The 14,276-nt window shown below is 35.5% G+C and overlaps 1 protein-coding gene across 1 annotated transcript in view; it reads left to right on the plus strand.

Moving 5' to 3' along the window:
- RB195_015974 (uncharacterized protein) overlaps positions 1 to 13,354 on the plus strand; it is a gene marked incomplete at both ends in the record, with an annotated part of 34,112 nt that extends 20,758 nt beyond the window's left edge. Inside the window, one exon of the mRNA XM_064206933.1 lies at positions 13,276 to 13,354. Coding sequence (XP_064062814.1) covers positions 13,276 to 13,354 — 79 coding nt within the window. The remainder of the gene's footprint in view (positions 1 to 13,275) is intronic.
- Between the last annotated feature and the right edge of the window lie 922 nt (positions 13,355 to 14,276).

Raw genomic sequence — 14,276 nt, forward strand, 5'->3', positions numbered from 1 at the left:
TTCTGATTTTAAAATTTTTCAAATTTCCTTCAGAGAAAAAATTCAAATTTGCCATAGGAATTTTATCAACAAAAACACGTGGGATGATATGTTTGTGGAATTTGGAAAGTGGTAATTAATTGAAATAAGAAAGGCTGGACGTCGATTATAATATAATGAAGTGAGGAAAAAAAAGGAAAAAAGAGAAAATGATCAACTTTACGACATATAACGTGAAAAAAAATATCTATTAAAAATCCACCATTGAGGAAAATGTGCGAAGCGTCAGTTATATCCACAGAAAGAAAGAGAGGGAGAGAAGCAAAAAAAAAAATTGAGAAAAGAAAAGCTACCGTACACACCTTAGCCCTAGTGATGCTGGGTAATGTGTTCGCACGAAGCATTTCACGTTGTCCGATACCGCGAGCGAATTGCAGTTTATGCATGACCGTACGTGATAACGGCATGTGCCCTGCCGGCGGAAACGAACCCCTACCAGCAGCGGTGCGAGCGACCGCGGCCGATGGGCGTGGCCAAGGCGGTGGAGGGGCGTGGCGCGGGGGGCGGGGCACGCGGCAACGTTGACGCCAATGTGGTTCCGAGTCCGAGTTGTTCTCACTGCGCTAATTCCGTACATATTTTCTGCTTTTGCAGCGTAGGAGTTGTGGATGTCGGGAAAATCTGTTGTGTCCAATAAATCACTTCCTGGATGGATATCCTCGGAGTTCAGGAAGTGGCTTACGCCGCTAATGCTGCGCTGCGCTGCGCTATTAGCGGTTGAAATTCCCTTGCGTTGCTTACGTCGTTGAATCAAAGATTTGGGAAATTATAGTGATTTAAACGGACTTGGATTGCTTGAAAAATTGCAAGGGGTTCTTCGTGGAAATTCAGGAGAATCCTTGTTTTATCGAATGCTTTGAGAGCTATTCATTTATTGAATCAGCGTTTTTCCACTTCCACCCACGAACCCCTAATCTGAAGGATTTCCGGCTTAGTGGGATTTGTTCGATGTGTAAAAATTCTGAAATCATTCCCCCATTGCGAAAACGTTCTACAGGGCGAGAAAACAACATGAAATGATGCCAGATATTTTTTTTTGTAGGATCAGTCTAGGTTATTTTTTGAAGAATCAATTAAGGTTTTGTCAGCGAGCATCTGTTCGATTTCTTAGAAATTTTTTCCTAAAGAAATATCATTAAACTATTATAGAAATATTATTAAATTATTAAGAAATATTATTAAATCCTATCAAAAAAAAAAAGAAATTTCCTAGAATTTCCAAAAATCACTTTATGGCTGGGGCAAATTCCAATATCTCAAGTGTGTCATCGCAAATCAGAAGTTTACTCAAAGTTCGGAAATAAACTATTATGGACAGAATTTTGTTTTTTTTTTTTTTAGTCTTTATTGAACATGTTTGAAATTTGAGAAAATGATGTGCCGGGAGGTTATTTTTCGTTGAAACGGTAGGAAAGTAAAGAATTTTCTTGAGTTATTTCTTTTTCTTGATTTGACAGCAGATACAAAAAAAAAACGTATTTCTGCGCCTGGGGCGACTTTAGGCTACAAATATGCAACATGTAGAGAATCGAGGAAGCAACATACCTCCTGTACTTGCAGTTTTTTTTTCTAAAAATCATAGGCCGTTCATTTTTTTAAGGAAATAAAAAAATCTCCACTCGTCAAATTTACGAGCAATAAGGAGAAGGAGACATGTTGAAGGTAATTAATTGCTGATTTTATTTGATTAATTAAAAAAAAACAAAGGTTTTTCGCTATTACTTTATGATTACTTAGAGCGGGTGTAGCGTAGTTGATTAGAGTCCCGCTGTAGTCGCTTTCCGGTCGATGGTTCAAGACCGCCCCAGAGCAAACCAAGCCTTTCATCCTCACGGGATCGATAAATTGATACCAGACTTGTCTGAGAGGATAGAAAACACTCATTTGATCATTGGCTGTTCTAAAACCTCAACGATTACGAATCGCAGTAAAAATCGTTGGCGTACGGGTATCCGAAGTGGATTGGTACGCAGTGACTTTATCCTTTAGTCCTTTTTATGGCTACTTAACAATAATTTATGCAATTTATTTTCACTATTTAGTGTTATCGTCCGATTATTTATTACTAATCATTTTTTAAATGATAATTCCAAGCAAAAACGATTTGAAAAGATGGGGTCGTTCTTTGAGTTTAGCATATCTTGGTTACGCTATCGGTCGCAATATCTTACACTAAATTTACACCTTAACATTTTGCATTTTTGCAATGTCAGACATTATTTTCTGGAGCGACGTTGATTTTATGCTCTTGTTACCGTAAGAGCAAGATGTTGTATGATCAGTGGTGCTGGGGTGGGCGCTCCGCTCGTGTTTTTCCGGAATCAAATCAATCAGAAAATTATAATTTATGTTTTTAGGGCGACTTAAATTCGCAAGATACGTGTTTTGTGGTCTTTTTTCTGAGCAGCAAATATTAGTAAAGCGGATTTTTACTTAAAGAGGAGAGAAACATGCAAGAATAGAACGTTGATGAATGATCATTTCACGCGCTAAGAAGCGATGAAGCATGGAAAATTCAGTGATTGCAAAATGCGGGAACTCTATCCATTGTTTTTTGAAATGAGCAGCATCTAATTTTCAGCTAAAGATTTCTGTCGATAAATATGTTGACCGTTTAAATTGAGTCATTACAGGGAGATCTTTCTTTTTTCTTTCTATCTTTTCTTCTTTCTTTTCTTTTCTTTTCCTATAGCTATACATGTTTGCCTTTACGTACTGCTTTTACCGTTTTTTTTTTTAGAAGTTTTGAGAGAGAAAGGGGGAAGGAAGGCAAAAAGAAAGAAAGAAAGAAAGAAAGAAAGAGTAAAGAATTCCTTATTATCAGAATGCTTCGAGGACTGTCAGAACACAGTTGGCATCCAGTAAAAGGTGTTTCCGAGACTCCCTACGACACACATATTTAAAGGTAGCTTGAAAAGAAGGGTTTCGTAAAATATTCACGGATCTTTATACCTTACTTGACCTACACTTCGGCCAGTGTCGTACTCTCAAGTTTCTAAAACTTCTACAATACTTTTAACAACAAAAAAAAGACGTTTGTATTCAAAAGAAATAATTGTCAAGTGTTCGAAAGCAGATCTATTTGGACGAGTTTACAAGATTTTTGCTTTTTCCGCTCGAGCAAATTGTTCAGCATTGCGGTAAATTTGCATAATTAATTAGTTAATTTGATTTTAAATTTTTTATGGTATTCAATCAGATCAAGAGATTTTGTGCATTACTGTTTCATGTTTGCAAAGAATTTATGGTAATTTGTCAAAATTCGCAATAGTCTAGAGATCTGATCAAAACGTCGCTTGTTCTTCCTAAAGCAGCATACCAGAAAACTGACGATGCTGGGATCTCTCCAGGAAAAGACGCGGATACGGGAGTGGACCACGAGTATGAGCGCAGTTAAGCTCAGGTTCCTCTAATTTCCCTGAAAATTAGCGTGGGAAACGGCCTTATCGGTCGAATTTCCCTACGAGGTACCTGACGACGTGCCACGTTGACGAGCGCAGGTTTATTCCCTGCGCTTGCCTGGGAGAGGGAGAGGCAACGCCAACGTGACCCTACTGATCGTCCGCGTGCTCACCAGATGCGGTGCGTATATCTGCACTCGCACACATGACACGTCGTTTGCTGCCTCGTAGGAGAATTCGGTCGACAAGATCGTTTCCCACGCTCTTTTTTAGGGGCTTGAGCAGGAGTTGAGCGTGATTGCATTCGTACTCGTGAACAGCACTTTTTTCTCTGTCGTTACCTGGTTAAATGACTACATCGTCAATTTTGTGGTGGGCTGTCTTTAATAGTGTTATTGAGTATTTGAGTGGTGCTTACTTTTTTATATTTATATCAAATATATATTATTATATCACTATTATATTATTATTATTTATTTTATATTTTTTTTACTACAACATTTTATTATATTTAGGGTATTTACGCTTATTTTACAGATCTAATGTAAAAATGTTCTTCACAGTTCAAGTTTTTCGGCTGCCAGTAGGCTGCGCAGCCGCTATGCTTGCGTTAAATCATTTAACTTACAAGTTTGTGCATTTTCTTTTTTAGTAGCAAGCTTTAGTATAACTTTCTAAATTAATCAAATCCAGAAAAAATTCAATTTGAAAAGATTTAGGTCCTAAACTATTCTTGTCTGAAAATTTCCAAATTATTCCGTGGAACACTGGAGAATTTTTCGGAACATGAGGCTTTCTGGAGGACAGTTTTAAAGTGACTCGGGGATCAAATATTGTAAATGAAGTAATTTTTGATACATTCACGCAAAAAAAAACGCCAATCTCTTTCAGCGCCGCAACATTGGTGTTCGTTTTCGTCACGAAAAAGCAACAATGCTAAAACGAAATGTTGACGCATAGACATTTTTTTCGATCAATTTAATTTCCTTTATGGGTATCATTTCGAAAATAGCCGAAGAGTTATTGGGACGTTCGGTTAATTGCAAAGGTAGAAATATCTATCATTACACTTGTTTTCACGAGAATTGCAACCGAAAGTTTTTCCGTGAGAAAAAAAAGTGGAATCTATTTTGAGAAATCATTCCTCATCTATGATTAGTTTGTTGTTTTTTACACGGTTTCGCAAATAACTTTTGGGAAATAACTTTGACCACGAACATTTGGCGGTGATGAGAATCGCGACTCGCGCACTACTTTCTCGTGATCGGCGCTAGTGGCGCCAGAGTACGCGTCGAGGGAGCAGTGCGCGAGTCGCGATTACTGGGAAATACTCATTACTTTAATACTCATTACACATTACATTAAGTACTCATTGTGATTCATTGCCCTTTCAGGGATTTCCAGGGATTCGAGCGCCCTCAAAATGTTTGAGTGAGTTGCGCTGAACACGGACGAATAAATTATTTCATAAATAATAAATATCATAAATAATATTATAAATATCAACCGTTAATAGAAATTACTTCATGTATATTTTATGCGCGAAAAATTTTATCAATAGAATTTTAATAGAATCAAAATTAATCGCTTTTATGCGAATCGCTGAGCAATTGGGACTATTTGTCAAGTTCTTTTTTTAAACATCAACTCAACTTTATTTTGTTTTTTTCAAACTTTTCTGAAAATACTTTTTCGGACCCACATTTTTGCAGAAATGTAGTCTATGAGATTTTTCCGTTTTTCGCATGGCTACTACGAGGACAGGCTTTAGTTCCTGGGATTGGATAACTTTTGAACTCGGCGTGCAATCATGGCGAGGTATTATGAGAACGAGTGCTAATGCAATGTGATCTCTGTTGCCACTTCCGAGTAAATTTCAGAATTTTAACGCACACAAACAAAAGTGACATTAAAAAAAACAAATTATTAGTGAAAAGTGAACATAAACGATACCTACGATTGGTTTCTGATGAAAATTAGTTTTTTCCCTGAATTAATTTTTACATTTTCATATTTTCAGAAAAAAAAAATTAGTAGTGAAAAGATACGACACGAATGACAATGCTCGCGACTGATTTTTTTTTATTGGAAATTGTTTTATTTTCGTGAAATTATGGTGATTTTCATACAGCGATGTTATAGCACTTTTTTTCTTTCTAAGTTTACTTTTAATCCATTCATTTTCCTAAATTCTGGATTCAGTCGTCACCTGTGAACACAATTTTGAAGTTGTTTGTTTGTTAGTTAAAAAGAAAAAAAAGAAAAAGGAAATTTTAAAGAAATTTGAAGGAAACTTGTTTTTATGTTCTAGTCAAAAATTCTCCATAGGTGACCATACCATACTATTAAAATCTTTCGTTATTCAAATAGTTATTCAAATATTTATAAATAGTCATTTATAAGTAGTTATAAGTTCAAATAGTTATAAATAGCTATTCAACGGAACCGAACGTCGTACAACACCCGTCAATGCGGTTTTCTCTCGGCTCTTTAAAGGATTTGCATTGTAAAAATGCACGCGGATCTGGATGATTCCCAGTATCTCAGACGCATAAAACCACTAGAATTATGCAAATGATAAATTATGCAAATATGTGGTTCTGAGAGCATACGTTTAATGTTCTTCTTCGAGTTTCTGATGAGTCGATTAAGATGAGGGAAGTGCGAGTAAAGTGATTAACCTCAATTTTTACTCCATACCATGCGCATCACCCCACGAATCTGAGGTGGTACGGATTTCAGGTGGAGTATTTGTATAGGAGATCGTAGATTAAGGAGAGAGGGGGTGACTCCGTCCATTTCGTTCCATAATTGCCATAAAAAACGGCCCGGACGATGTGGCTTCGAGCGGTCCGGCGCGCTAATTTCTACAACGAGTACAATTGGAGCGCGCCAGCCTTGTGCGTAGAAAGTAGCGCACCGGAACGCTCAAAGCCGCATCTTCCGGACCGTTTTTTACGGCAATTAGGAAGAAATGGACGGAATCACCCCCTCTCCGTAGTCTCCCATCCCGTATACGAATACTCCACCTGAAATCCGTACCACCTCAGCAGATTCGTGCGGGGATGCCTTTAAAACTTACAGGGTTGCACAGAGAAAAGGGGATTTTTCTTCATTTAGTACTGGGAACCAAAAGGTGTTGGAAGACAAATCCGGATGACATTCTTCGGTGTACAACTTCAATTTTCTTGCCATCTCGTAATCATAAACCATTGGATCAGTTCACAACGTGGACTCAGGGCTAAATTGGTCGGCTTAACTCTTGTTTTTGGATAAAGAAACGGATATTAAGCGTTCTCGATTGGAATGTTGATATTATGGAAGGATTCTTCACTTCCTCAAGAAGGAGAACGACATGTTTGGCTGTTGTCCGCCACAAAAAAAGACTCCGCCAGCTCCCAGTGACAACAACATTGCCGATTTTTCTTCTTTTTTTTCAGAATGTTCTGACTCAGACAATTATGTTTTGTTTTTTTCTTTTGGTGCATTGGTGTATGTGAATGAATGAATAAATAAATAGATAGGTTCACAAAATTACGATTTCAAGATTTACGATAAACGAAATCATTACTTATTTATTTTTTATTTTGTTTTTTTTTTCTATTAATTTGTTCACATACACCTCCTTATAAGCTCACGGTGTTGAATATTTAAGTGAACAAATAAATAAAGAAATAAATTTACTATGAAGTTACCACTTATTTATTTGTTTTTAATTTCGTTTTTTATTCATTTATCCACATACACTGTATTGAATAAATAAATAAATAAATAAATAAACAAGTTTGCTGTGACTTCATTTTACAAAAATGATCATAGAGCGATTGCTGGGTCAAAGGGAATTCCGGACGTCATTACGTAGATGATCCCCGCGTTGCAAGTCGCCACGCCACCAATACGTGGGTTAAGAATTTTGGGAAGACGGATTCAAAAAAAAATTCTCTTGAAAAAAAAATTCACGGTAGCATTCAACAAACCCCTGGAAAATATTCAAGCGGTTCCGGAATGAACTACAACGGGTGCAAAACGATCGGCAAAGGGAAGCGCAGCAGAATTTTTTTTTTTTTGGTTAGAACACTTAATCGGACGTAATTTTACTATTTGTTCCAACAATTGAACTTGTAATTTTATTTTTCTTGTTTTTTTTCAAATGAAAATTACTTCAAAATTTCCCGTGCGCCATCCTGTATCTGGAACTTGAAACAGGAGCGACAGCAGACTTCACCACACGAATCGAATCATTATCATCTCTTTGGATGAGGAGGATTCAACGAGGAAGCAAAGAGGAAATGGATGTAACTTTTCTGCGCTCTGGATTCTTTGGATTCCACAGGACATATTCCCGAGAAATGAGTTCCATAGAAGGATTTCTTTTGAAGCATTTCAAAGGATTCTTCTCCTTCCTATTAGACAATACAAAATTCATACAAAGAACCTACAAGTAACGATAGAGAGGAGATTTTCACTCATCACGGATTCATTTTTGACCTCACCAGATTATCGTTACGTTTTTGAGATTAGAGCACTTAAAGAGATAGGGATTTTGAGAGATTTTTCGATTTTAAAAGGACGTAACCACTTTTTCAGCCGGTCCTCCGAGAGCTTACGTAAGCCATGGATACGTGCACGAAGCAATCCACTCATTTTTATTGCTGAGAATATATGATATTCTCACCAATAAATAATATAATATGAACATCTTTATTGGTGGGATGTAAATGTGATGTGCTGGTGAAATCCTGAAAATCTCAACGAGGAAAGAAGGAGTTTATCCATGGAATCCGCAAAGTGAACCCAAAAACGACTCAAAAAAGACTACATACATTGAACCTTTAATATATTACTAAATACAAATATTAATATGATATATTATACGCAGACATAAATATAATAATATATTACAGATAATGCAATAATTTTTAATAATAACGATGTGGTTGATTTATCTTACATAGAAAAAAGTTTTCAGTGGCGCTGAATGAAAAAAAAACAAAGAACAAAAAAAAGAGATTTTTCCGCAAGGGCTACGCCGAAACGTAGGAAAAAAAGGGGGAAAATTAGGAAAAGTCCGCACGAGTGTCAGAAAAGCTATCAAAAAAACATTCTTATAAGGATTCCAGAGGTATCCTTCTCTATGACGGAAATATAAGCGCTCGTTCTGATTCTGGAAGATTTATTATTGCCTGAAGGAAGGTTTAAAAGGACTTCACAGAATAAATAGAAAAACCGGCGCACAACAAGGATTCCCACACGTGATTTCCATTCTACTTTTCTTTCCATTTCGTTTAAAGGGACGTTTGCGGAAATTTTTCACTTTTCACGTTTCCATCCACTAATGGAAAGAGTTCGAAGGGAATTTTCAAGTATCACATCGAAACGCGACGAAGTTCCTACAATTTCAAGGATCGGAGCTACGAGGAGCACTAGGGGGGGGGGACGTCATTTTACCCAACGTTACAACTCTTTACATGCTTAGGATTAAGGAAGAGGAATCGCATAGAGGGAATCATAATATGTAATGAGTACACCGAAATAATAAATAAATAATATGAAAATAGAGATATTATAACATGTAAATAAATAACAAATGTAAATAAATAATAACATGTTAATGTAAATAATATGTAGCTTAATATTACGCGATAAAAGCAAACCCTTGTGCAATTTGATTTATTTATTGATTTGTTTAATTTAATGATTTTATTCATGGATTTAGGAGTTGCCTTGATTTTATTCATAGATTTAGGAGTTGCCTCGTGAGGTGAACTGATGGCTCTGATTTCCTGATGTTCCTATTTCCAACATTTCTGAGCTATAACTTTTAAAATTTTCGAAAAATTTTGCTCGGATACTTTTCTTGCGAAGTTCATCAACCCGTCTCCCCTCAAATTCCTTATTCTGTTGTTTCCGTTTCCACTAATTTGTTCTCACTTTCTTCCTGATTCCTTTCTGGAATCCATAAGTGTTCGTCGCTGTGTTCGCTTTTATCGCTTCTATTAATCCTAATAATTTTTATATAATCTCTTTTTCTTTTCATTTCCCTCTCCGTTCAACGTTGGCCAAAAGGCGAAAATCTGCATGAACTCGCGATCGGGTCTCCAGGAAATAAAATAAAAAGAACTCTTAAAATAAAATGAAAAATAAATAAAGTAAATAAAATGAAAAATAACTCTTAAAATAAGAGTTTCTTTTCTTTTTTCATTATTCAACTTTTTTCCATTATTCCTACTTCTTGTAACGTAAACAGAACGGGTATAGCGCAGTCGGTAAGAGGTTCCGCTGCGACTGGTCGATCGATCGATGATGTCGAAACCGCCCGTAGCCAACTAAGCCTTCCATGCCTCCGGGGTTGATAAATTGGTACCAGACTCGTCCTTGAAGACAAAAACACAGATTTAACACATCGGTTAGCCCCGGAAGTCTTTGTAAGGCCGCACACACGTCCGTAGATCTCACGATACGATTCTGAATTGAAGTGAACGTGAGGGCGCAGGTCCCAAGCGGATTGATTAACGCCAGACACTTTATACTTTTTCCAAAGTGCAAACTTAGTTATATTTCCATGATATTATGTCATATATAGGTCTCTGTAGAATTATAAATAACTTCGTGTTCAAAGCCATAAAATTGTCCCATGTGACTAAGGAAGACAAACGGTTATGGACATCGGGTTCACCAGAGCCACTTAGAATTTTCATCCAATTTCCATGCGAAAAGTGGAAGTCTAGAAGCCCAGTTCAGAAAGAAAAGAGCTGGAGCTCAAAACAAACACTAAAAAAGCTTAAGAAACTCAAAAGGAACAGGAATTTACAAGGATAAATTTTAAAATTTTTCTTCATTTGTTGTTCTACGGACTTTTTAAGATTTTCAATGGGAAATTTTATCATCAAAATAATTATTTTCACTTTTTAACATTTGTCACGAAGGTGAAAAACGGTAATAAAATGATTTGTGCTGGAATTTTTTTTTAGCATTTTGTTTTGCTGTTCTTGAAATCGCATAGAAGAATATAGTAAATACATGTCTAAGCGATAAATTTCATACATTTTTTACCTTTCCTTGGCGTTAATTAGTCGGTGCGTTGCGGTTTTTTTTGCTAAACATAAGTCGACGAGGTTATACTGGTTTTGAAATGGGTTTTCTTGAATAAAAAAAAGCGCAAGATTTACGCGGTTCTTGAACCGTGCCTCAAAATTTATCGTCCAATTTAATTTTATGGTCCACCTCATTTATTTTAACGAAGAATACCATTTTGAGGATTTTGAAAATACTATTTGCCATTGGTTATTGAAAATTTTGTATTATTATTCGTGTCATTGATCTTTTATTATTTTTTGTTATTTATTTTTATTATAAGCTTGTTATTATATAGCATGGTTTTTTTGATTGGTATTATTAGTTTATCTTTATTACTATCATATTTTATATATATATATTATCATTGAAACCATTATTTTTCAAAACCGGTTGCGGTGGTCTTGAGAGGAAAAACTTTCCTGTTGTTGGGGAAAAACGAAATGATTTTTCGTAACGTCAATATTGAGGAGAAAACTATGTATGTATTACTACGTTTTTTGTTTGCAGCGACTTTTTTTCTGCTATCCGGAAGGAGAAATCGAATGCACGAGATGTGAATGCAAACAAAAAACTTTTTTTTCTGGTAGAAGAATTCATTTGTACTTTTCGCAACGGAAACTACCTAAATCTGGATACAGATGGATTTGGGACATTGATATCTATGGAACAGCACCACAGATCAAACATCTTCTTATATTAATTTTTATATGCACACTGTTATTACTTGTTTACTGTTATTTATGTATTTATTTTTAGTACGTGTTTACAGCAATTTATTCTATTTACTATTTGTTCTTAATACCTTCCGGAACAAACAGCTATGAAGGTAACAAAAAATCGATTCAGTAGAATTGTGAAGTGATATTAATACTTGGTACATAAATATAATATCTAAAATAAGTTGATAAATAAATAATAAATAAAATATCTAAAATAACTTTCTCAAAATAAATTGAATTATTAATAACTTATTTTTTTGAATGATTTTTCTAGAATAACTTTAAAACTTTAAAATTTAACGATAATTTTCGTATCCTACCCCTTCCCCCTCCTGCCGCAGTCGAATAATGTTGTATTCCTCTCTAGGAATGTGCCCTAAAGAATTGTATATCAGTCTGATTCGAGGACATGTACCTTGAAAAAAGAAATTCGTAGAAATTTACTATTTTTCTATTTAGCAAGTCGCCAGATCTAGTGTTTACTTTCAAAAAACTTGAGGATAGGAATAACTCTTACGGTCGGAAGTATTAGGTGGATCTGATCCTTAAGGTTAACATATTGGTTTATTTTCTTATTGTTTATTTTTTCTGTTTTTTTTTATTTTCTACAGAGACAGCTATGAGCTCCGTCTTATCCGAGCTACAGCTCAGATTCATTACAAAATATACAAATATCCTACCCGTTGGGCTAAACCATGTAGGGTTAGTGGATTTTTGGAGCGGAAATGACAAAACAAATCTCTTGCTTTATTTTCTTCCTTAGAAGCGAAAATAGGTATAAAAATAAATAATAAATAAATATTAAAATAAAAATAAAAGTAAGTAAAAATAGATATGGAATTATTAATTCCAGAGCCAAGAGTTTCTCTACGCTTAGCATGATATCTCCAGATCAGATTGCTTAAAGAGTCATTCTCGTAAAATCTCCGGAATGAATAGATGAGAAGGAAGGAAGGAATTGAATTCTAGAAAAAAAAAGAAGAAAAAGTTTGAAATTGTATCCGGAAATTATGAAATTTTGTAATATTAGACGCTTTTTAGACTATATCCTTGATTTGTTGGAAATCCCAGTAGCTTTCTTACCGCATTTAAGATGATTTCGCTTCAGAATGAAGATCAGAGAAGAAGTAAATTTTCACTTTCAAGGCAATTTTCTTTCCATCCTTGGGTCTTTGTTTCTAGGAAATAGGAATTTTTGTCTTGAAATAATGAGAAATTGGTGATGAAGGGAACGTTTGCAAAAGTGAATATAAAAAACCTTCGAGTTTTTAAAATTGATGCGATTGGATCGATTTTTCCAGCAAATATGTAGTTGTGGAAGGGAATTTTCTAGCACATTTTCTCCTGAGAAATCTTTGCATATGGAAGAAATCTCGGATGCGTTAAGCACATTTTTGGAAATTAGGAGCTATAAAAATTAAGAAAAATCATTTTGAAGTAGTTAAATGCCAAGAAGTAGAAGCTCCTTGATCTTAGGCGCCTGGCTACTGACCTAAGTCCCATTTTCACCTCCACGCTTCTAATTTGTTCAATTTTACGCCATCGACAAATAAAAGTGTGTGTATTTGGTAGAAAACTGGTGTTTCGATTGTTTGGAAAGGGAACTGGGGTTTTTTTGGAAGTGGATTCTAAGGGATCTTTGCATATTTTCGTGAGTTTCCTTTGCCCTGACACATTCCTGAAGTCCTCCATTTCCAAAAAAAAAAAACGAAATCTCGAGAATCATCATAAAATTAGTTGGGAATCTATCTCTGCTTCTAGAAATTTACTGGGGATTGCGAAAGGAAATTTTTGATAACTTCTCTTCTCCTACCCCATCGCTCTTTTTTCATTATTAAAAAAAAACACGATTTTTTTAAAAGTAATATCGCCACACATACATCCGTAACGTTTTTTCTCAGGCAGTATTTTTTTAGGGGTCTTCACAGAACGGCGATTTCATCGAAGCGCTGTTTTCATATAGTAAAACCTTCATTGGTGTTTCTTTAGGAACTTTTTTTATGCATCTTTTTCTCTCAGATTAGAGTAGATCTATTTAGATTAACGTGGACAGGGAATCAAGGAAATGCTCCCATTCCAAGTTCTATTTTTTTTCTTAGATATCCATCCTCTCGTTAGTTTTTTCGTAAATGCCTCTGTTTTTTCTTCGTACTTACGTAGTGTGGTAGAAGTATTGTATGAAAATAAGAAGGAGAAGAAGGATTTCCATGTTTTTTTTTCTCGGAACGTTTCCATTCCAAATTCTATTTTTTCTTAGGTATCCACTCTCTCGTTTAATTTTTCATAGATTTCTCTGTTTTTTTTTGCGTTTGTTTACGTAGTCTGGGGGAAGAGCTGTGTAAAATTAAGAAAAATCTTCATGTATTTTTTTTCCGGTTCATAAGAGAAGAAAGTAGAAATTTCCACCTGGCCTCTTCCGAACTCCCTTCGATCCTGGAAATCGTTCGTATTCGACAACATCCGATGCATTCTCCTGAAAATAGACATTGGAAGGCGGAGAAGATCATCTTTCCGGAAGATTCCTATTCTACGTGATGGCGAATTACGTATGGATACACACACACACACACGTATACATATATGCAGCGCACACGTGTTCATCGAGATACGACGGGGAGGCTTGACAAACAAAAAGCGCTCTCGTCATCATTTGAGGTATGTACGCGAAATAGTCGCGTATGCGATGGATTCGGGTCAAATTTCTGTGCAACTACCAGGTTCCCGAAGAGTCATTAAGCGGCGGGCAGGGGGAGGGGGAAATATACACGTATGGAAGGGATTAACGTTGAAATATACAATAATAAATGAGGAATAAAGAGAAACACGAAATAAATAAAGAATAAATGGAGAGCGAGCGGATAAACTTGTTACTTCTTTCCATTAAAAATGATGAATGACTAATTAATGACGAATAATAGAAAAATCCACTAATAGTAGTAATAATTAATAATTAATTTTTATGTAAGAATCGACAAAATAAATAAAGAATAGAGAGAGAGAGCAAATAAACTCATTACTTTCTTCCTTTAAAATTGATCAA

Source organism: Necator americanus, chromosome V (genome assembly GCF_031761385.1).
Source record: "Necator americanus strain Aroian chromosome V, whole genome shotgun sequence".
Lineage (NCBI taxonomy): Eukaryota > Metazoa > Nematoda > Chromadorea > Rhabditida > Ancylostomatidae > Necator > Necator americanus.